This window comes from Zosterops lateralis (assembly GCF_965231275.1).
Source record: "Zosterops lateralis genome assembly, chromosome: Z".
In the NCBI taxonomy this organism is placed as follows: domain Eukaryota; kingdom Metazoa; phylum Chordata; class Aves; order Passeriformes; family Zosteropidae; genus Zosterops; species Zosterops lateralis.
The window spans coordinates 77,313,267-77,335,884 of record NC_139800.1 but is presented as its reverse complement, the minus strand read 5'-3'; the positions used below and the strand labels follow the sequence as shown (position 1 = coordinate 77,335,884).

General features: G+C 50.5%; 3 protein-coding genes across 3 annotated transcripts; 2 read left to right on the top strand and 1 right to left on the bottom strand.

The window, feature by feature from the left end:
• The first annotated feature begins 1,316 nt into the window (after nt 1-1,316).
• LOC310923182 (ADP/ATP translocase 2-like) lies at nt 1,317-3,299 on the top strand. Its single transcript, XM_083884332.1, has 4 exons — nt 1,317-1,473; nt 1,586-2,072; nt 2,187-2,327; nt 2,904-3,299. Exons 1-4 carry the CDS (start codon nt 1,363-1,365, stop codon nt 3,059-3,061), a joined length of 897 nt encoding a protein of 298 aa, XP_083740458.1. The 5' UTR covers nt 1,317-1,362; the 3' UTR covers nt 3,062-3,299.
• A 5,877-nt stretch (nt 3,300-9,176) lies between these two features.
• Nucleotides 9,177-12,195, bottom strand: LOC310923014 (STING ER exit protein). The gene is made up of 7 exons (XM_083884069.1): nt 12,018-12,195; nt 11,664-11,781; nt 11,472-11,513; nt 11,223-11,361; nt 10,610-10,699; nt 10,392-10,484; nt 9,177-9,664 (listed from the first exon to the last, which is right to left on the bottom strand). The coding sequence occupies exons 1-7, from the start codon at nt 12,139-12,141 to the stop codon at nt 9,602-9,604; spliced, it is 669 nt and encodes a 222-aa protein (XP_083740195.1). The 5' UTR covers nt 12,142-12,195; the 3' UTR covers nt 9,177-9,601.
• A 552-nt stretch (nt 12,196-12,747) lies between these two features.
• LOC310922375 (ubiquitin-conjugating enzyme E2 A) lies at nt 12,748-20,701 on the top strand. Its single transcript, XM_083882879.1, has 6 exons — nt 12,748-12,925; nt 13,264-13,344; nt 13,434-13,459; nt 18,425-18,514; nt 19,551-19,639; nt 20,007-20,701. The coding sequence occupies exons 1-6, from the start codon at nt 12,882-12,884 to the stop codon at nt 20,133-20,135; spliced, it is 459 nt and encodes a 152-aa protein (XP_083739005.1). The 5' UTR covers nt 12,748-12,881; the 3' UTR covers nt 20,136-20,701.
• Nucleotides 20,702-22,618: the final 1,917 nt, after the last annotated feature.

Genomic DNA, 22,618 nt, shown 5'->3' with positions numbered 1-22,618 from the left:
TGGTGGCTCATGCATCACACGAGACTGTGAGTGCTTTGGTTTCTATCAACCTGCCTAGTGACCATGTTTCTCTGTGCCTCAGTTTTCCCATGGGCACAGTGGGATAATAATACTGAGACTTAGTGGACATGTGTGGATATGGAGATGTGAATTGTAACCATGTTGGGGAGGAACGGATTTCTTGCCTTGTCCTAGCATACCTGTATGTTTTTTACTAACACTGTATTTCTAAATGGATTTTAAAGATTAAATGGGTACATACGAGTGTCTGATCAGCTTTTCAAACCTTGTAAGAGTTGAGTCAAAAAGTTGTCTCTGACTTGTTTCTGACGTGCTACTACCACCTTTGTATTATAGTGCACTCCTATGACCTATCAAGTACTAATTAACCTTTTATCAACCAAGCCTGTTCTTTATAATCACAAATACACATGATAAATCCCCAGAAGGCAGCACTAAAATATTTCAGATGTCACTGAAAGAAAGCCCTTCATCAGTGTATCACTAACAAGTGAAATGGTTGTGTGGCCACGAAGAACCAGTTAACAGCAAGGCTGAACTCTTGGATAGGTGAAGTCCTGCTCGAGTGGCGTTTGTATGCCGCTGTGTGATGGGAGGGCGGGTAGTACCTGCTGGGATATGCTTGTCTGAGATCTCAGCTGAGCTCAGCCCTGTGGCTAGAGAAGGAGCTCTGGCTGTGCAGGGTGACGGTGTCCCGAGGGGTCTGTGAGCGCGGGTCTCGGCCACGTGTGAGAGATGGGGGCCTGTCTGCAGATGAGGCAGCTCCAGCCCGCGCCGCGGATGTGCAGTGCCCGGCTGTTCTGGCCACGGCACTGGGATGGCGCAGAGGGGCTGGAGGTCGCGGTCACTGATGGCCCCGTCACCGCCACGTGCTGTGCCCGGGGTAGGGACAGGCGGTGTGACCAGGCCGAGGCCGCATGTATGTTCCACGTGCGGTGCTGGTGGGATCCTCCATGCCGGGATGCCCGGTCCCGGTGTGGCTATCCCGGGATGCCCGGCCCCGGTGTGGCTATCCCGGGCTGCCCGGTCCCGGTGTAGCTATCCCGGGCTGCCCGGTCCCGGTGTGGCCATCCCGGGGTGCCCGGTCCCGGAGAGCCGTCCCGGCTGTCGCGCAGCCCGCTCCCGGCACCGCGGCCATGTGCCCCCAACCGGTTCCAACGGCGGCCCCGTCCCCCCGCTGCGGCCACGCCCAGCGCCGCAGCCAATGGGCGAGCGGGACGCGCTGGCCCCGCCCCCTCTCGCGCCCCGCCCCTATATTAACGGCCATCGCGGCGCCCCCTCAGCGTCGCCTCCCGCCTCCTCCTTCGCCCGGCGTCGCCTCCCGCTCGCTGCGCCCCCGCCATGACCGATGCGGCCGTGTCCTTCGCCAAGGATTTCCTCGCCGGCGGGGTGGCGGCCGCCATCTCCAAGACCGCCGTGGCCCCCATCGAGAGGGTGAAGCTGCTGCTGCAGGTGAGCGGCGGCGGCGGGGCCGTGGCGGGGCGTGGGCGCGGCCAGGGGGGGCGGGCCGGGGCCGGGGCCTGGCGGGGCGGCGGCGCTGACGGCGGCCCCTCGGCCCCCGCAGGTGCAGCACGCCAGCAAGCAGATCTCCGCCGAGAAGCAGTACAAGGGCATCGTCGACTGCGTGGTGCGCATCCCGCGGGAGCAAGGCATCCTCTCCTTCTGGCGCGGCAACCTGGCCAATGTGATCCGCTACTTCCCCACCCAGGCCCTCAACTTCGCCTTCAAGGATAAGTACAAGGAGCTCTTCCTGGGCGGCGTGGACAAGCGGACCCAGTTCTGGCGGTACTTCGCCGGTAACTTGGCGTCCGGGGGTGCCGCCGGCGCCACCTCCCTCTGCTTCGTCTACCCGCTTGACTTTGCCCGGACCCGCCTGGCCGCGGATGTGGGTAAAGCCGGGGCCGACCGGGAGTTCAGCGGGCTCGGGGACTGCCTCGTTAAAATCTTCCGCTCCGATGGCGTCAGGGGCTTGTACCAGGGCTTCGGCGTCTCTGTCCAGGGCATCATCATCTACAGAGCCGCCTACTTTGGGATCTACGACACCGCCAAGGGTAGGTTGGCCAAATCGGCGCTTAAGGGGAGATGCTGGGCTGAGGCGTGCCTGTAACGCATTTCGACGGTGCCGTGGCTTACCCGCCGTTCTCATCAAAGCCTCTCTCCTGCAGGCATGCTTCCAGACCCAAAGAACACCCACATTGTTGTCAGCTGGATGATCGCACAGACCGTCACTGCCGTCGCTGGTTTGGTCTCCTACCCTTTTGATACGGTTCGTCGTCGCATGATGATGCAGTCTGGCCGTAAAGGAGGTGAGTTTCTGCCTCACTGTGTGAGAGTTATTGGCTATCCCTGAATCGATAGAGCGTGGTGGAGCTGAAGTGAAGGCAGAGTGGTTTGGCTTTCATCAGCCTGTGTAGTTATCCTCATCTCTTGTCAGCAGAGGTGTAGGAGGGGCTGTGGAAGCAGGTGACAGAAAGGGGCACGAATGGATTGGCCTGTGCAGCACATCTGTAAGGTGTATGCACAAGGTATATGTCAGTAGGTAGGAACAGCAGAACTTGCCCAAAGATCTTGCAAAAAAAAAAGTCTCTGGGACAAGAAAAGACATCCTCTGTAGAAGGCACAGCCTGGCCAACTGTGCAATAGCTTTTGAGTTTGGAAGTGTTGATGTCAAAGCAAGAATTTGCTGCCTTCTGCTTGAGCTGGTCCTTCCAGTGTCTCCCAGGAACGATACAGCACCATCTCTCCTGGGCAGTCTTGTCCTCTGATGTGCAAGTATTGGAGAAAGTCAGCCAAGAAATGGGATGTGCTTGAAGCTGTAGAGCTAGTAGACACATGAGGCTGTTTCTGACCACCCAGTTCCTAAAGCTGTCTGTCTCCTGCAGCTGACATAATGTACACTGGCACTCTTGACTGCTGGAGGAAGATTGCCCGGGATGAGGGCCCCAAGGCCTTTTTCAAAGGTGCATTGTCAAATGTTCTCCGAGGAATGGGTGGTGCTTTTGTCTTAGTCCTGTATGATGAAATCAAGAAGTACACGTAAGTTGTTTCCTGTTGTGAACTGGCACGTTGTTCTGTGTAGTCTGTGGCCGTTCATGGGCTTGTTTGAAAACCATCTAGTTACTAAACAGTGGCAGCTGATGTTTATACAGGTTGGCATGGGGCAGGGGTGACTGCCTGCCCTGTCTTTATCAAACTATTCCCTCTGATGGGACTCATGATGGTTTCTATTTTGGTCACTCCTGCTTAAAGAGTACAGAGAAATAAAAATCTGAAACCAATTTTCCTCATCTCATGTTTGTTCTTACAGCAGTTGAAGTATGAGGGGGTTGGGGATCTCAGCAGTTGTAGAGAAAGAGAAGATGAACCATCTCCATCCTGCAAGCCTCAGTACCTGCTAAGTACTGGCAGGTAAACACAGTGCAGGCTGCCAAGAGATCCAGGTAGTGTTTCCTCCAGAGGTGTAGGCTGGAATGGGGACTGGCAGCTCTGAAGGGCTCACCCAGCTGACCTCCCTAAGACTCCACTAACTAGACATGATGGACTGAGTGTGTGCCACAGTCCTGCCTCTGTTCTCTCTGCTCTTTGGAGCTCCTGAAACCTTATTTTGACTGTGCCAAGTGCCTAAACTGTCTGTAAAGCACAGCACTCCCTATGGCACTGAATGCCTGGGAGGCTGGAAGACTGTCTAAGGGAGTGTTTGCTGCTCCCTGGAGGAGCAGAGCCTGGCATCATGTTCTCTGCCATAGAAACTGAGCAACCTGCTTGAGCGTGTGGGTAGCCAGAGGACACAAGTGCAGTTAACTGCTGCTGTTCTGTAGCTTCCCTGCTAGCCTTGCTCTCACAGAAGGTGCTGTGCTATGGAGATGCCGGAGCTGAGCAGAGACAGTTTCTGTACCAGATGTGCTTGCTAGGCAGGGAGGTGAATCCCCAGGCTCATTCCTTACCCCTAGAACTTAAGATTCAAAATTCCAGGGGAAGGGGAAAATTCTTTTATGCTGCTGGGGCAGTTTGGGGTAAACTGCAAGATGGAGCAATGTTTATGGTGTAGTCTTTACCAGATATCTCTATGGGTCTGTGAAGCTGCCTGGTTTCTGCCCGGGGACCTGGAGTGGTGAGTGGATGCTCTCCTGGTCTTCTGCCCTTCAGATCAGTGAGTCTTCTCACTTCCCTCATGCTTTTGGTCCTTTCTGGCTGCCCAGGCCTGCTCAAAGCAGTTGATTTCAATCACTGAAACCAATCTCAATCACTGCCCAAGGCAGCTAAGGAGGATCTTGTGTTGCAAAGGGCAAGAATTGTTTTTATTGCTGGAATCTAAGCAGGGCAGCCAGGCAAAAGAGTGCAGCACCTTCCTGCTGCAGGTGGTGGTTGCTTGCCAGGGTCCCTGTGGGTGGGCACGTGCCTTCCTGAGGGGAGACAGTTATGTGCCTCACAGTTGAGCCAACTGCCCTTGGTGATGATTTTCAACTGCCCCTGGGCTGCTGCAGTGTGAGATGCCCCACTGCCTGCTGTGGAAATGAAACGGGCTGTAAAGGTGAGATGTGAAGCAATGCCACAACCAGCAGCTTAGCAGAGGACTGTGCCATGGGGCAGCTTTACTAGAGAGCCCTCTCCTGTTGTACAAGTGCCAGGTTGTTAATTAAGTGCTCTCAGCCTCTTGCTGCTAAGCTCACCTGGATTTCAAGGGCTATTCTGAAATGATGCTGGTTGCTGCGGATGGGGCATCCCTTCCTGTCCTTCCCTCCACGGGGGATGCACAGCCAGGCCATTGGCACAATGAGGTAAGTGCATAATTTCTTCCTGCACACGGTGGTGGGTGACTGTGGCACTGAGCTGGGCTGCTGTGCCAGGCTGCAGAGGAGCTGAGCAGGGGGATCCCTAAGTCCTTAAGACCTACAGATTGTGCACTGGACTGGGGTGCAGGGCTGGCACTGAGTGAAATGGGTTTGAGCTACCTGCCCTATTTACTGCTTTGGGGATTCAGGAAACAAGAATGTGTTTCACAGCTCTTTTTATCTCTGGCATGTGGGAGATGAAGGGCAGAGCCCACAAGGGGTTTTTCCTGCACTCCACTGTTGGGTAGCACAGGCCTTCTGGGGTTTTAACCTCCCCCTTCCTGGCAGCTCCTTGGGATCAGCTTTATCTGAGGACCAGGCTGGGGGCTTCACCTGCAGCTGTTGCCTGCCACAGGAGCACACTGTACAGGGATTAAGGGCTTAGTTCTTGTGGGGAAACCGAGGCGTGAGAAAGGGACTGCCCCAAGAATGGCATGGATGGATGGATGGATGGATGTGGATTTTCCTTTTAAGTGGGAAGGGGATGAACATCACACACATGGTGATTTTCTTAACAGGAGCTGTGTCCGGCCTGGTGTATCAGCTCCTTTGCTGGTGGGAAGGGGTGGGTGAAAGCCTGTAATGCCACTTTTGCCTCAGCCCCTCGCCCAGCAGCCATAAATCCCAGGCTTAGGAGGTGTTGACGCAGTACAGCTGAACAGGGGATCCTGTGACACTTGTCAGTGGCTGGGGCAGGTGGTGGTTGGTGCAGGATGGTTGGAATGGCTCAGTGTGCACCAGCCTGCTCCAGCTGGGCTGTGCCCGGCTGTGTGCTGTCTTGCAGTAGAGAGCATCCCACCCCAAGTACTTGTGAAAGACCAGCGGAGTGCCAGCTTATCCCCTCCACTGTCCCCTTCAGCAATCATTGTGTCACTCCAGGCTGTGTCTCTGGGCTTTGGATAGAGCCAGGAGTGCCCCTGCCTCTATGTCCTTGTCACCCTTGGCAGGCATTGCCCCAGCATCTTTCATGGCCTGCCTGCACTGACAGCAGCATCTGGTGCAGAGGGATAGGGTAAAATCATTTGTTCCCAGTGGTGATTATTCTTGCACTGCCCATGGGGCAAGGTGGCCCCATCAGCCACCCAAAGCACACTCATGGTGGGTTGGGCTGCTGTGGGGACAGAGCTGAGCTCACCTGCCTGCAGGGACACAGCCCCAGCTCTGTGCACCCTGGAGCCATACCGAGCTGCTGGGGGGTAGTGGTTTTGGGAACAATGAGTCCTCAGGACCTGCCAGTGCCAAGACTGGCAGCATCAAGGAGGTTCTGGGAGGTGTCATCCCACCAGTGGTTTGCTGGTTGTTGCTTTCTGATCCTGCTGGGAGTGACGGGAGTTACAGCCCTAGCTGCAGGCATAGGGATGGAGATTTTCTGACTGACAGCAAAAGAGAGATTGGCCGCTGGTGCCTTGAATTCTTCCCAAAACCCCGCTATGCTGCGGCCAGCTAAGTTCATAAGGATTCCTCAGCAGGAATTTACAAGGCTTCTATTCCACCCTGGAGCCCAGCCCTGGAGCCTTTTAAACAAGCCCATAATTTTATATTTTTAAAATGCCTGGGTGTGGCAAAGCCCCGTGGGCTCTTTAGGATAGCACCAGGAAAAGCTGAGACTACTTAGATTCAGGGTGTGAATAGTGCAGGCGGTTAGTGCTGCTCCCAAGCTGATCACTTTATCACACACATTGTTTTGTGTATTTATTAGTCTGCATTTATCGATGCAACACTCTAGGGAGTCAGAGCGAGTCATTTGCACATCAGTCAGTGAGTAGAATAGCACAAACACGGAGCACAAGGAGAGCTGTAAAGGTTATCCAGAAACTTCCCCTCAGGGCAGGAGAGGACTCCGTGCTGCTCCCCAGGCACAACTGGGATTAGCAGGGAGGAGTTGGATTCACTGTTACCACTTCTCTTGAGTGTTTACAGACTGTGTGGAGGTTTTGTACAGGTTATGGGAAACAAACCGGGCACCATTGTTACATCCAGAGCTGTTCTGACATGGTAAACCGGACTGGGGTTTTGTGAAGGTGCTTGGAAACTGGTCTGGACTAAGTCATGAAATACAGTAAGTTAAGTCTGGCCACGTGTGCCATTACCTTTAGAACAGATTCCCTCCTTCACTTTTATTTCACATTTTGTGATACCTTTGCATCTGGACGAGTTCTTACATACAGTGTGGTACTCAGTTAAACAAACAAATCTATCACTTACCTGTATCTACAGATTTATAAAAACAAACGTTGACTTTTACAGTAACATGAAATCTGACTTTCCTTTGGTCTGAACTCTGCCACAGATTGCACGTTTGCTACCAGGGTATGGCAAACCTTGCAGGACAGCTGGTTTTATCCAGGACATTTCATCAATTGTTTGAACTTGGTGACCCTGATTCCTGTTGCTACAGTCAGCTGATATATTTTAATTCATTTAGATCTAGAAATTAAAAACCCAATTTCATTTACACTGTTGTGAACTAGCTCCAGTTGAGGTAAGAAATACATAATAATGTACTGGATCAGATTCTCTGTGTCGGAGTTGTTCCAGCCATGGACTGCATAACTAGAGTGTATCAAAAGCACCTTAGAAGAAACAAGGTACTCTCCTTTCTGGCTGGGTCCATGCACAAGTCCTGGGCCAAACTAGGCAGATTTCCAAATGACAAACACTGATTGAACGTGGACTGGCGTTCCAGAAGCCTGTGCTGTGCTGTCTCCAGGATCCAGGTAGCAGCTGAGGAAGTTGATGGCAGCTGTTAACAGCTACTTTGGACAACCTGTGCTGAGCTGGGGCACTCAGCAGATTCTCTTTGTGCCTCACCAAACTGCAAAGATGGTCCTATCCCCACCTGGCAGCCCCTTCACAGCCCATCCTCAGTTGAAGCCTCTTGTCAATCCCAGCCTTGTCCGTACAATAAATCACACCCAGGTTAGCTTGTTGTTCTGGTGTCACCTGAAGCAAGATCACATTTCATCCTTGGACAACTGGAGACTCAGCATCTGCATCCCAGCGCTTCTCACATGGTTCATAACCTATTTTTAGATGCCAAAGTCTTTTACTCTTGCTCGGGGAAAAAAAATCTGAATTTATAGAGTGACCTGCCGTTACCCCAGGCTTGGATCGCTCCCGGAGGAACCCTGAGGCCCTCGCCTGGCCAGACTGTGCTACCACACTGGGAAAAGGGTTCATGTAGAACTTCTGGCTTAACTGGAAGACCTGAAATAGTGTGGGTTTTTGGAGGAGTACTAGGAGGAAGACAACTTGGATTTTTGTCACTGCATGTAAGTGTTGATTTTTGAGCCTTCAAGTGCTCAAGTCTCCTGCCCATCCCAAGTACCACACACCACCAAGGAGCTCTGGCCACAGGCTTCTGGAAATAGGCTTCAGATTAGCAGGCAGTGAGCAGGGAACAAGATAACACTGCATGAGTTAATGCAAACACCTGCTTGCCAGCCTATTGTCACAGGATCTACAGACCCATCTCCGCTAGCTCTGGGCCCGAGTTTACTCCCTCTTTTACTCCTTGTTTTCAAGAGAAAGAAAGGCTACATCCTTAGGTAAGCAGATCTGAGTTTTCCCAGTCAGGGTTATAAAGCCAGATGGAAAAACTTTATTGATTACAGGAAGTTTTCCATAATAATTGTGGGACACGGAAACGTCTTGTTCATTGCTCACATTTTATGATGCATTGACTTGGTAGAGTAAAAACATCTCAGGAGAGGTATTTTAGTTCAAATCTGTAACAAGGTATTTAACTTAATGTAAAGCAACGAAGACATGGGCTAAAGAGCACTGTTACTACATCATGCAAGAGGCACCAAGTATTCAATGTACTTCACCCAAACAATATACTTTAAAAACTGGTGTGCAATGCTGTCTATCCAAGTCCTTAGTGGTCAGTACATTCAAATAAATTTTTCCTTCATATTTCACAACTCCAAATATTGACATTTTGCCCAGTGGGCTAGTTCAGATATGCAGTTGTATTCTTTAATTATCAGTGGCTGTATCAATAACTTCCAACCATGTATCTGAACTCATTAGTAGCTTTTACTTACAGTAGAGGTTAAAACAGGCTTGGATTTTATATTCTTGTGTGTGTCCATTATGACAGTGTAACTCTGTACATCTGCAGCCTTGTGATGTTCAGCAGGAGCTGAGACTGCAGTGCTGCAGCCCAGCCTGTGCTGACTGCCTCTGGCAGGTCAGGGTGAGCAGCAGCCCCATGCCCAAGCCACGCATTCCAGTGGTTCCAGACTGTGTTGGAACAGCATGGCTCAGGCTGCTGCACCTTTTGGACACATATAACAAAATGAACAACAGGCATAGAGCTTACTTTTTTAAGGATTTCTTTGTTTTACAGCTTAAGGATTTCTTGGTTGTACAGTTACCCGTCATTCTAATGTGTTCAAGAAAACACATTTGAAAACTACAAAATAAAACGACAGGAATCTGAAGGTGAACTTGGGAAGGCACCCAGCAAAGATTTTCTTGAAAGTAAATATTCTGCCTGGAACAGCGTGCTCATAACACTGTGTCTGTAGGAAAGTGCAGTTTGAGCAGTCTCCAGTGCCATTGGAGTTAAAAATGATACCCAGAGTATCACTTATACAGAGAGGTTCTCATCCTCCCTCCAAGCTGGCTGCAGCACAGTGCAGCTCTTGAATATTGTCTGTTACTTCTGCTTTGTTGACCGAACTGTGATAGCTCCTGGTAGTTTTCTCCTGTCTCCGAATACTCAGCAGATACACAACATGTCACTTGAACTGGTTATCAATCAGGGTTCCCTTCATCTTGGCTTTCTTGGCTTCCAACTCAGCCTGAATAGAAAAATTAAGGCAGAAATAAATAATGTCTGGGTAATTTTCCCTTCAGTGCTCCAATTAAGTTTGCTCTTCTTGTCTGACCTTTACAATGCAAACTTTACAGTTCCAAAACCAGGAGCAAGAATAGCTCAAGTGCTTTGCTGACATATAAAACGAGGACCATCTTAAAAATTGTAAAAAGCCCAACTGCCCAACAGACAATTTCATACTTCCTATCCTCAGGTGGAAGCTGCACATTTCCTCCCCCTTTCCATCTACTACTCTCCCGTCACAGGAGGCAACATCAGTTGTGATGTTTGAGCCATTTGTTCTTTGCGTGCCCCTTGCAGTGGCAGCTGAGCTGCAGATCCTCCAGAGGAGCCTTGCTGTGCCCTGAGGCCTCATGGCAATGACCTGCTCTGCCCAGCAGGAATGAGAGCACAGGCTGGCACAGCCAGGGCCTGGTTACTCCTTCCCTTGTTCCCTGTCCAACAGTCACAGAAAGCCTCCCTGCAAACACTGCTGGCTGCTCTCCACACAATGGCATGCAATTTTAAGTTCAGGGGGACTAGAAGAACATGTCTATAAAACTCGTAAAGAAAATCTCATCTTCACAAAGCTGCAAGCTGCCTGTGACTATACCAGAACCTCTCTGTACTTGCAGTCTGATCTGCAAAACAGCTTTTGAGTACAAAGCCAACTCATCTCAGAGCTTTGTGTTCAGCACCAAAGAAAAACTCACCAGCTCTTGTAGCCTTTTCTTGCTCATGCCTTTACGTTCCAGCTGCTTCTCAATCACTTTTGCATTCTGTGCATACGAGTCTGCAATCTCCCTCTGAAATACACACATCACTTTGTAACAGCAAACCCCAGAATAACAACATCTCATCCCAACAGAGAGAGCACTGCTGGCTCTGCCCAGCTCAGATGTGGCTGCCACTAAGGGCATCCAAAACTCACCGCTTCAATCTCCTCCTCCTCTTCATCAATCGTGGACACTGTGACAGAACTGAACTTGCCCATGTCTTTGGTCCGTTTGGTCATCATCACCTGGGTGAAAAACAAGAATATTCTGTTAAACCTTGCCAACAGTTGTGCCAGTAGGGATTGCTTCCTCCTTCCAAAGCTTTTACGGCTTCTTATGCAAGCCACCAAGATTACCTGAACTCTGTGGGTGGCAAAGGGGAATTATGCACAGTGATTTCTGGGATTAGAGGTATTATTACCAGAAGCAAGCTCACTGGTATACAGTAGAGGAGCCAAACTGTGAGAATTACTGTGCAGACTATCAACCTGACCTACTTAAAATTGGGAACTTTCTGTTAACTGAGCCTATATATCAGGCACAATCTAGATTTTAGAGTTTATTTTGCTCTCCTTTAGTGCGAGGACTCCAAGCTGAAGTGACCTATGTCAAGGAAAACTTAAAGGAGACATGGACAAGACTCCAATTTGAGTTACTGTTCAGATGTCCTTTTCTTCTTCTTTTCTCTCCCCTCTACCCTCACCATTAAGTTTTATATACAATACCTTTAGAAAAGCAAAGATAACCTTCTTCTCTGAAACCACTCACCTTTTTAGGAGGTTCTTGTTTCTGAGTATATATGTTTGTTTTCCCAAAACCCTGGCCAAATTTGACCACAGCACCATCAACAATGAACGTCACAGGAGCATTTTTCTGTTGGTGTTGATAAAAGAGCAGCAGTCCACACCTGGAAACAGAAATACACACAGCTGAGCGGAACCCCAGATTCTGGAATCCTACGGTTTCCTCATCAAAAGATTCTAAAACTCACTTAAAAGACTAAAAAAGGTCACTTACTTGCCACACTTCTTCCTGAACTGCCGCTCTATGCCTTCGGGCCTGGGGAACAGAGGCAGCGGTTGAGCAGAGCACACGGACACAGGGTCTCCGTGCCCGGCTGGCGGCTCCAGGGCCGGGGGCTCAGAGGGACAGGGGTACAGAGGGACGGGGGATACAGAGGGACGGGGGATACAGAGGGACGGGGCTCACCTGCGCAGGAAGACGCTCTCCTCCTCCTCGGCGTTGCAGAACTTATGGGCGTGCTTAGCCGCGTCCATCACGCGGGCGCGGTCCCGCGGCCGCATCGGCAGCTTCTCCAGCTGGCAATCTGCGGGGAGCGGCGAGGCCGGGCTGGCGGCGGGGCCGGGAACCCGGAACCCGCGCCCTCCCTCCTCATCCCGCATCCCGAACCCTAACCCCCATCCCGAACCCCGCATCCCGAACCCTAACCCCCATCCCGAACCCGCATTCCCGCACCCTCAGGCCGCCGCCGCCTCCCCAGGCCCTGTGCGCCGCCGGGCCGCGGCCTGGCCCTCCCCACAGCCTCCCCGGCCCCCGGCTCACCGAGCACCAGCACCATCTGCCCGCACAGGCAGTAGTAGACGTGCAGCGGCTTCTCCCCATCATCGTACTCCTCGCGGTCGCGGGTGTCGGAGCACACGACGGAGCGCGACACCACCTTGGGCATGGCGGCGGCGGTGGCGGCCTGGGCCCGCCCGGCTCTGCGCTCTCCCTCCCTCCCCGAGCCCCGCGGAGCCGCCCCGGCGGGCGGGGCCGCGCAAGGAGGGGCCGGGCCAGGCGGCTCCCGGCTCCCCTGTGCTCTGAAGGCCGGAGCCTGGATAAGGATCCTCTTGGGAAGCGCCCGGAGCTCACACGGTTCTCACTGCACAGGCCGGTGCGGCGGGAAACGGCGGGTCCGCACTGAGGCCGTGATAACAGTGTTAGCTTTCCTTCACTGGGCTTTCTCCCGCGTCTTTCTTCAGCCGCCTGCCCCGGGGAAGCGGGGAACGAGCTCCTTGTTTTGGTTTCTCCGTGCGTTTGGCTTCTCCCTTCCCTTTTGAACTGTTTCGCTCCGGCCCGCGCCGCCCCCTCCGTGACGCCACAGCCCGTCACCCCCCGCCCCCCGCCGCCGTTGGTACCGCCCCCCGCCGTGGTGGTAGAGGCCGGGCCGGGGGCTCAGCCACATCCGGCTCCGCCCCTCTCTCCCCGCGCCGTTGGTACATCCCGGGACCGTCCGGCTGCCGGCGCAGGAGTCGGTGCAGCCCAGGTTTTCCCCCCCCGCCCCCCCCCCCGCGCCCACCCCAGTGGTAGAGGCCGCGATCGCTCCTGTCCGTCAGCGCCGCCGCCGCCTCAGTCGGAGCTCGAACCTCATCCGCGCCCGGCGCTCCCTCCGGCAGTGTATGCCTGAGCTATAACCCTCAGCCCGCCATGTCCACTCCGGCCCGTAGGCGCCTCATGCGGGACTTTAAGAGGTACCGAGGCCGCGGGACGAGGGCAAAGCGGCGGGCGGGCGGGAGGAGGACGAAGGGCCGAGCGCTGCCGGGGGAGGAGGGGGCAGCACAACATGGCGGCGGGGCAAGGCGCGCTCCGCCGATTGCGTAGCGCGGGCGGCGCTGCCTGGCGCGGGTTACGCCGTTTGCGTAGGCGGCCTCCGCGGGGCCAGATTACGCCGTTTGCGTAGCGGCGTCCCGAGTTACGCCGTTCGCGCAGGCGGCCGCCGCCGGGCCGGGTTACGCCGTTTGCGTAGCGGCGCCCCGGGTTACGCCGTTTGCGTAGCGCCGGGCCGCACTGACCGCCCTGTGCCCCGCAGGCTGCAGGAGGATCCCCCGGCCGGGGTGAGCGGGGCCCCCTCCGAGAACAACATCATGGTGTGGAACGCCGTCATCTTCGGGTGAGTGGGCGGGGAAGGGGGCGGCGGGCCGGGGGGTTGGAGCCGGGCTGCCAGCGGGGTAACGCTGTGCTTTGCTTTCCCTTCTCCAGGCCCGAGGGGACTCCTTTCGAGGACGGTAAGTGCGGCGTGCGGGGCTGGTGTTTGCCTTTCTCGGGGTGAGCTGCCGCGGTTTGACACGGCCTTGGTGTCACCGCCGCAGGCTCTGCAACAGGTGTGGGCCTGGGGATGGCGGGGGGACAGGGGTGCATGCTCACCTGGCCTGACCACACACGTGTCTACCTCATTTATGTAAATATTATTTTTCTTATCTTGCTCTCAGAAAGTGTTGTACATTTAGATTGCTGTGTTGACTTACAGAAACATATAAATTAGCTTGTACAATCTTGTTTGTAATCACTACATCTGTTATAAGTCATTTTAAAGATCTGTACAAACTTTTTCTGTTGAACTCTGGATCATGTTTTTAGAGACATTTATGTTTGGGTAACCACCAGTAACCTGGTATAGAACAGTTGTCTTTTGTTTGAATTCTGGTTTTTTTTTTTTTTTTCTGATGCTGCAGGTGTTTTGTGAGCAAGTTCCAACATGAGCCAGCTGAAGTAGGAAATGGGCTGAGTGTCTGAGGAAGTTCAGACGAGTGGCTTTTTCTTGTCATTTGTTTCATTCTGCTGCAATTACTATCACAGGGCTTAAGCCTGAAAAGACTTTTTAAGTTTAAAAGCTGACTAAATAGATCCTGTGACATACCTGTAGTTTCCATCTGGCCTTACTGACCAGTAGGTTTACTGATGCTGTGTGGGCACTTGAGCATCTTGTGAAAACCTGTTAGACATGAAATACTGTCTAACTGAAATCACTGATGCATTTTTTTAAGATTCTTTCAGTGCAGGCTATAATTAATCTTTTATCTCCATGACTCATGACAAAAGCATAGGAAGAATTCCTTGACTCTCATGTTGTTCTTGGCTCATTCCCTTTGCCTTTGTTTATCCTTGGTGGTAGCACCTGTGGACGTGTCTCTAAATTGCAGATTGTATTTCTCCGTGGAGATTTTGAAGACTTTAAATATATCAGAAATCTCTGAAGACTCACTTCTTTTAAATGTATTTTATTGGTTAAGAAATTTGCTGGAACAGCTGCTTTGGCAGTCTTGATGTTTAGAACTTGGACTTAAAGCATTGCATAATAGAACAGCTAGACTCGATGTATTTTGCTGTCTCATCTGGTAACTCTTAAAGAAGGGCTGAGTTAAACTTCTGTGGGGGTTGCTGGAGCTGCTCAGGCTCTTGGAGCTCTGCTGCTAATCGAGTGATTCACTGTTTGGAGCAGAAAGCTGTCTCCTTGCACTGTGCTGAAATGCAGGTTCTTGCCATGCTCAGGCTCTTCCAGCTCAGCATGTGGTTGACAGATGCTGTAAGGGCTCCTTTTCCCTGTATTTCCATTTAGCTGCAGATGGTTGAGGGCTGCTTTTGAGAGCCCCGACATATTGATTTCCTCTGTGCTTTCTGAAGCAGCACTGTGTCTTTGTCTTGGGTACTGAGGATGTGTTGCCCTCACAGCAGTTTTAGGTTCAGCTGGAGGCTGCTGCTTCTCTCCTCCTCTGGTTGATGTCATAATGTAATCTCAGGGTGTGATGGATTGCCCTTTTCTGAGGAAAGTCTGCTTTTTCACGGTGTGCTCAGGAGAAGACACACGAGATGTGTCTTGTTGATATCTGCTTATCTCTTCTCCTCGGGATGTATCTTACCTTAGGAGATAACAAAGCCCTAAGTGGTGCCTGGAGATAGGGCTCGATGGTGCCCCAGCTGTGCTGCCCCATTCAGGGGGTGCAGGAGCACAGTTCAGATAGTGGCAGTGCACTCCAGATGTGGGTAAGAGCAAGGAAATTTTAGTGTAACAACATCTTAGTTTGGACTTGCTTTGCAACAGCGCAGCCCCTTGTGACTCAAAGGTTCCTCTCACAGTCTTTCTCCTGAAGCCTTTGCAAGTCAGTGTTCTTTTTCATTTTTAGGCAGTTTCACTCCGTGGTGATACTGTAAAATTTCAGGCAGCTTAGTTCTGGTAAAATTAGCCTGTGAAATCTGGGGGGGTGTAATAATGCCAACATCATGAGAGTTACTGTTCTTTATCCTCGTTCTGGTGAGGCCCTTCTCTGCCTGCAGCTTCTAAGGTGTCGTAGTTTGTCTGGGCTGCAAACCTGAAATTGAAACACGTTTGTTTACTTGCCGTGCAGCATTCTGCAGCTGATACCACTCTTTCTCCACCCCCAGACTTCGGAGGGTGTTTTCACAACTCTGAGCAGGCTGGCTCAGCTTAGGAGCAACCACTAATTTAGATCAGCAGCATAACTTCCATCTTCTGGTTTAAGAGGATTTGATTGCAGGTGTCTGCAGTAGGACCCTGGGGATATTTACCGTGTCCTTCACCATATTTCTAAGAATTTAAGGCTGTCCCAGTCCTTTAGAGCTGTTTCCCTGAAACTGGATGATGATACTCTGGTCAGTGTAGGATTCCTGGCTCAGAGAGATTTAAGCAGTTCAGCCGTTGTGGCATCCTGCCTTGCTGTGATTGTGCAGGAGGCTTGAACAGAGAACACAGGGCATTTGTCTCCAGTGTGGTTTATGCCTTGCTGATGGAATATGGGTCCTGTATCCTCGTGAAGGAGCTCATCCCTGCTTTCTGGGCAGTGGGATGGAGGGTTGCTCTTGGGGGCTGCAGGAGGGGGCCCTGCAGGGACACGGGCTCTGCTCTCTGGCCTTGCTGGGGCTGGTGCACAGCCCGTGCAGAAACCTCCTGGCTGTGTCAGGGTCTCAGATCCTGAGGGGGAAGGGATCAGCAAGGTAAGTACAGGGCAGGAAAGAGAACGTTCTCCCAAGATTAGTGGTGATCCCAGTATCAGTAATGACAGCAAATATTATCATTCGAATGTTATAATTTAAAAAATGTCCATCTGGGGTAAGTTGTGAGAAATATCAGTTGAAAACATTAAAATCAGCGACAGAAGGGACTGGACACTGAAGCCTGATCCCCCATGTGTTGTGGTACCTGTTGTGGGCTGTCAGTGCGAGTGACCCTCGGGCTTTGGTGTGTCACATCTCTGGATTTGCCCTTTAATAAAGCCCAGCAGTAGTGAGGGTTTGCGTGGAGCATTTCCAAAGAGCCACTGCCGCTCTGGGCCCTGCCCTGGAAATCTGACTAGGTAATACTCCAGCTGGATATTGCTCCAGTGAGCCCCTTGCTCAGGTTTGTGTTAAAAGTGGTGCTGTCCTGTCTCTGGTGGGACAGTAGCTTCCCTTTCTTTCAGGAGTTTTAAATAGATTCTAAGGCCAAACCGCTCCTGTTACTGTCAAACCTGTGTGATGGTTTGAGCTTGGTTTTCAGCCTACTGCTTGCTTAGTCACTCCTCCCTCTGGAGGAGGCTACTGAGAACCAGAGCTGGGGCAGGGAGAGCTGAGAATATCCAGAGTCAAATCTCTAAGCATTTGGTTCTAAGGGGCTGAGGTTTGCAGCTGGTAGAAGTTGTTACTGACTTCCCACTCCTGGGTTCCAGGCTGATCTCAGACCTCTGTGCTTCTGGACTAGGCTGGAGCAGACTTGAAAACCCCACTGCAGACTTCCACCAATTTGAACAATCCTAACTCTACTGTTCTGGCTTGTTTGTTTCACAGGGAGATAGCATGGTGTTGGCGCTCTGCTGTTACATTGTCAGGCTGCTAATAAAAAAACCAAACATGCATAAACTTATTTTTAGGGTGTTGAGACTTCCCAGTGCCATAGGGAAAGTACTAAAGCATCTGCGCTGTGTCTTCATTTGCAAACTGGAACGTCAAAGCAATGACCTTCATGTCTTGCAACTCAGTGTTACAGTTTATCTCCTTATAAAGAAAGGAGTCCCTGGGGAATCTTGCAGGTCCTTGCTGATGTAAAAAAAAAAAAAAAAAAAAAAGGGAAACCAAAAATCTGTTCTCTGGCTTACCAGTTGTTAGCACATGTTTGCCAGCCCAACAAAGGAATTGCTTCATTATCCTAGTGCTGGAGAACTCCCTCAGAGCAGAAGCAAGGACACTGAGCACGGCAGGGATGGGGGAACCTGACTCATCACTGATACATTAAGATGCCCTTTCAAAAAAGGCAATACGCCCCACCAGCAGCTTGTTCCAGCTGTTACTGTCAGGTGCAGTCCTTCTACAGGAGAGCTGTACATTTATGTGAAGGTGCTTCAGGTATTTCTCCGTGGGCACACCCAGGACATCCCGGGCTGCCTCTGGGGCTGGTTGCTTGGGGTGGGAGCGTGGCGTGGCTGGGAGGAGCTCTCCTGGTCTGCAGGGGAGTGGGCAGAGTTCCTTGGTTACCGAGCTGAATCAGGAGTAGTCCTTAATCCCTGAACCCATATGTGCAGCTTAGTTGACAGACTTCTTATTCTCAGATTGTCACAGCCTGAGGAGAAGGGCTAAAATAACTCACGTTGGTGCAGGCTGCTAAAATGGGTGGATTGAGACTCAGCTGCTGTTTTCTGTTTCTGCTTAATCAGTCTTTCTCTAGGGATGGCCAGTGAAGTAAATGTCAGGTTTATATTTTAAACTGTAAGATTTGGAGACTGCATTCAATACTACTTGTCTGCAAGACCTGATTACCTTACAGTTGTTGAGAAACATGACCTTTTTTTTTTAATTTAGAGGAAATACATTACAAGGCCCTTGCCATGACAGCATATTCCATAGATAGGACTCGTGGAATGTGTTGTGTTACACAGATGGTTCTACACCCACTGCTGTTGTTTGTACAGTGTACTGGCATTAGGCTCTCTGGAAGAAAACCCCAAGGACAGTTTTATTTCCCTGCCTAAACCTTTTGACTGGTTTTGGCAGTAAAAGTAAGTCACGGGAAATACTCTTGTACCACTGCTGTCTGGAACTCCATGATTAACTCCATGAGAGTAAAGGAATTGCTGTGGGATATCCAACAAAACAAGCCTGTGTGAGCACAGCAGTGTTAGCATGTGTTGTGGGGATTGCTACTTACTCATCCCTTGTGTAAATTCATGTGGAATAAAGGTTGCTTATCTCTCTTTCAACTCCAGGAACTTTCAAACTTACAATAGAATTCACAGAAGAATACCCGAATAAGCCACCTACTGTCAGATTTGTCTCTAAAATGTTTCATCCAAATGGTAAGTGCTTACACAGTGCCTGGGTTTATTTTTGCTGTTTTGTTGGAGGTTTGGTGCTGGGGGGAGGAGAGAGAGCTGGGGTGTTTTTTTTGTTATAGCTTGCTGTATAAAAGGCCTACTTATTATAAAAGTTTCCACTATCAAATAGGGCAGCAAAATTGCAGTGTGGTTGTGTCATTTTGGTAAGGATGGATATGTGAGCAGTGCTCAGGCTTGAAAAGAAAGGGGCAATAAAAGGAGCCTCTTACCTTTCAGGTGTTACAGCACAGTTCTGATGAGACACTCAACTGCCTGTTAAGCCTTACAGAAGAATGTTTTGTACTTAAATAGCAGTGCTTTGGACTTCTGTCTGTATGTATTGTAGACGTAGCATAGTGACACTGGTGAATGCAGCTGTCTCCTACCTCTCTTCTTTCCCAAAATGCCTGTAAGGATGATACACCACGAAATGTAGTGGCAGGGTCCAGCTATAGCCAGTGACAGGTTATTTAATCAGTCCATCAGTCCTCTTCCTTGGTAACTAAAGGCTGGAGAGGCATTCCTTGCCTCCAGACAAATACTAGATTTGTGCAGAAACACCAGAACCCTTCAAACATGGCAGGTGTGGGTGCAGTGCAGAGAGGGAAGGTTCTCCTGTAGCTGCTGTGAGGTGCCTGGACTCTGTTGTAGAGACTCGATGGGGAAACCTTGAGTGTGAACAACTGTTTGTGGGTGTTCTTTGTTTGGTTCACTTCTGGGTAGCTAATTTTTTTTTTTTTGGCCTTAAAATCTATTAATGGTTTTCCACAGTGGTAATTGCAATGACACAGAGAAGTTTGTGAGAGAATAACCAGGGTTGAGTTGAAACACTTCGGGCTTCTGTTGATGAGGAGCTTCACTGCTTCCTCCTTGCAGGCCTGTTTGCAGGATTTCAGCCTGTCAGGCACTATGGACTGTGGCAGTGTCTGTACACGGGTTTTCAGGATTGGGCAATACTAGGGAGAAAAGCCAGTAGCTGTACAAGTTGTTTTAAACTGGTTTTTTTGACCCTTTCCAGTCTATGCAGACGGTAGTATATGTCTGGATATCCTTCAAAATCGCTGGAGCCCCACTTATGATGTCTCCTCCATCCTAACATCCATACAGGTAAAAGAACTCTGCATGAAGAGACAGAATGGCATTAGGATGCTTTGACAAAAACAGCTCAGGAAACTTTTTCCCCTCTCCTAAGAGGCAGTACAGCAGCTGTACCTTGATACTGGCTGAGTGTGAATCCTTCCCAGGTGTGAACTGGCCGGGCAGTGACACGGGTGGGCACTGCTGTGCCACTGCAGGGTCCCCTGTATGTGCAGGGGTGACACTGGGGGCCACAGCCTCTAAAGCCTTCCAGCTGCAGGGATGCAGAGTGCTGCACCTGGACTGACACCTCTGCTCTGCCCGGCATGGATAGTTTAGAGAATGTGTTGGAAAAGTGTACTTTGCAGTGCCTAAGGATCTCTTTCTCTTTGCACAGTCCCTATTGGATGAGCCAAATCCGAACAGCCCAGCAAACAGCCAGGCAGCTCAGCTATACCAAGAGAATAAGCGGGAATATGAAAAACGGGTTTCTGCAATAGTAGAACAGAGCTGGCGTGACTGTTGACCCAGGATGATGCAAATGAACACTGTTGATGAGGAAAATAAACAAAGTGTCCGAGTCATCTTTTTCCTCCTAGCATTTACTTTGCAAGCAAAATAGCTGTTGTGCTGTTGCCACCCTCCCTTGCTGAAGCTTCTTCTCCTTGGACGTCAGAACGCACCCACTTTGAAGTCAAACGTTCTGTACTTGGGTTACTTGCAAAAGAGTTACTGATGCTGAATTCATTTTCTGTGGTCCCTCTCCAGTCTTAGGGCAGTATTGTGCATTTCTGTAGTGTACACTAAGCTTTTAATTGTAATTGTGTTATACACAGTGATGCTTATGTGTAGCTTGATAAAAGGGATGTTTATATACCTACACATTTTTTAACTGATATTAACTAAAGTGCTGATGTGTCCAGGCTGGTCACTTACCTCTACAACTGGTTTAGACCCCACTGCGTTTGTAAGTACTGGGTGATGAAATCATCTTTTGTTTCCCTTTCGTATTGTTTTATCAACTCCTTTACTCATGTTAAAAAAAAAAAATCAACTCTTCAATTGATTCCAATTCAAAGATTTAGTAAGACCCTGGAATGCTTGTTACTTCTGCACTTCACATGCAGGATTTATGTACAGATCTACATCAACCACTATGGCTGTGGTACCTGGATGTTTGCTGGGAGGGTGAGAAACAAGCCTTTTTATTTTAATCACTATTTTAATGGACATGCGTACAGAAACTGTCACTAAGTTTCTATAATTCTGTCATGGAGGCATTACTGGACAAAACCAGGCAGAGCTGTGGTACTCACAAAAAGGCCTTCCACGTTAAGAGAGAGATAAAACCTGGCCGGTTACAGCGATGGAATTGCTCTCCTTTGTCCTTTACCTGCCCCTTGTTTTTAGCTAAAGAAGATAAGTTGTTTGGGATCTAACTTTGTTTTGTGGAAAGTTTGAATTAAGTCCATGGTAGGCACTCGAGTCTCTGCAGTTTCTGCTCTTTGTAGATGACCACGTGGTTTGTGTGAGCTACTGCTGCATGCTTGAGTTTGTTCCCCTTCAGTTTTATGAAAGTATTTTTTCAATTCTGAAAAAACATTTGTAAGTCCAGTCACTTTTTTTGTAAGGCAAGTTTGTACCTTTGGATACAGAATACCTTAAGCAGCAGTGTGGGATGGAACCTGCAATTGTGTTGTCCACTGTTCCAGTGTCTTTTGTGTGCACATTGGTCTGTTAGTTGAAAAGTATAACTTTGCACAAGTAACCCATGTAAGAAACTGTACATTTTTCAAAAGTTGTAAATAAAGTGTAACCTTAGTGCTTATTGTATAAATAGGCAAGAAGTGTACAACTGTGCTTATTTACCTGGGCTGCCAGCAGTTGGGTGTGGGGTGAAGCTGCAGCACTGAGATTCTTCCTCCTGCGGCAGCCGTGGGGAATTGCCGGGGAATTGCGGGGAGGGGCAGGGAGGAGGGACAGGGCTGGCGGCACCTGCAGGAGTGACGGGGTGGGGACAGGGCTGGGGACAGGGAGGAGCCTGTGACCCCGAGTTAGCCACAGCAGCTTCCTGAGCTCAGCTCATACAGGAATTGCATTTGTTTTCCTCCTGTCTGAGCAGGCTGAGAACAGGATTGATAATGAGTGGCAGATACCAAAAGCTGGTTCTGATGCTGAGCTCCACAATTATAAGTGGCAGGGCTCTTTCAAAAAATTCAACACCAATTTGTACCTGCAGTGACAACAGCTCGTACTCCAACAGCCTTGTGCCTTCTGTGGAGCAGCTGTAATGCCTCTGCAGGCACAGCCCCTTCTCTAAGGCCACAGCCCTTGTAGCAGTCCCACCGTTCTTGTGTTTCACTAGTTAAAAAAACCCTGAAACAACGGAGTGAGAGAGCCCAAACTCTTCAGCGAGCCAGAAATGAGCAGCACAGAGGCCTTTATCTCCCGTGGTGCCTCTCCTGCTGCCGCTCTCTGCTCCCGTGCGAGCCCCCAGCAGGTCCTGCACGGGCAGAGGGGTCACAGGAAAGGCAACGCCCTGCACAGACTGTCTGGGCCAGCTGCCCCTGCCGAGCTGCAGTGACTGCAGCCCCACCTCTCCCAAAAGGGCCTTTTTCATCTGGAACACCAGCGGTGCTCCTACTGCCTGCCTTGGCACCACCAAGCTCTAACAACCTGCTGCAAACCGAAGCCAGGGAGGAGGAGCTTCACTTCTTTCCCTAGAAAGGCTTCCAGGCTTCTTCCACTCCTACAGCACCATCTGCTAGAGCCCAGTGCTCTTGAGAGCAGGATTTAGAGAGAGAAAAAAAAATAATGCACAAAAAACAACCCCAAACAAAATGGAAAATAATCTACTTTTAGAATTAACTGCCATATTATTTTTTCACAGCAAGTTGTTACTCAGCAGGCCAAGCAGGCAGAAGCTGTGCTGCAGCCAGGCAGAGAGGAGAGGATGCTTGATCTCTGCTTCCTGAGTCTCACCTGCCAGGGCAGTCTCTCCTGTTCCCC

Excerpts from the sequence above, each read along its gene's own strand:
- LOC310923182 (XM_083884332.1), top strand. The coding sequence starts at position 1,363 with ATGACCGATGCGGCCGTGTCCTTCGCCAAGGATTTCCTCGCCGGCGGG. Across the intron at positions 1,474-1,585 it reads GGGTGAAGCTGCTGCTGCAG|GTGCAGCACGCCAGCAAGCA; the intron begins GTGAGCGGCGGC and ends CGGCCCCCGCAG. Across the intron at positions 2,073-2,186 it reads GATCTACGACACCGCCAAGG|GCATGCTTCCAGACCCAAAG; the intron begins GTAGGTTGGCCA and ends TCTCTCCTGCAG.
- LOC310923014 (XM_083884069.1), bottom strand. The coding sequence starts at position 12,141 with ATGCCCAAGGTGGTGTCGCGCTCCGTCGTGTGCTCCGACACCCGCGAC. Across the intron at positions 11,362-11,471 it reads TTCAGGAAGAAGTGTGGCAA|GTGTGGACTGCTGCTCTTTT; the intron begins GTAAGTGACCTT and ends TTCTGTTTCCAG. Across the intron at positions 10,485-10,609 it reads AGGAGGAGGAGATTGAAGCG|AGGGAGATTGCAGACTCGTA; the intron begins GTGAGTTTTGGA and ends TGTGTATTTCAG.
- LOC310922375 (XM_083882879.1), top strand. The coding sequence starts at position 12,882 with ATGTCCACTCCGGCCCGTAGGCGCCTCATGCGGGACTTTAAGAG. Across the intron at positions 13,460-18,424 it reads GGGGACTCCTTTCGAGGACG|GAACTTTCAAACTTACAATA; the intron begins GTAAGTGCGGCG and ends TTTCAACTCCAG. Across the intron at positions 19,640-20,006 it reads CCATCCTAACATCCATACAG|TCCCTATTGGATGAGCCAAA; the intron begins GTAAAAGAACTC and ends CTCTTTGCACAG.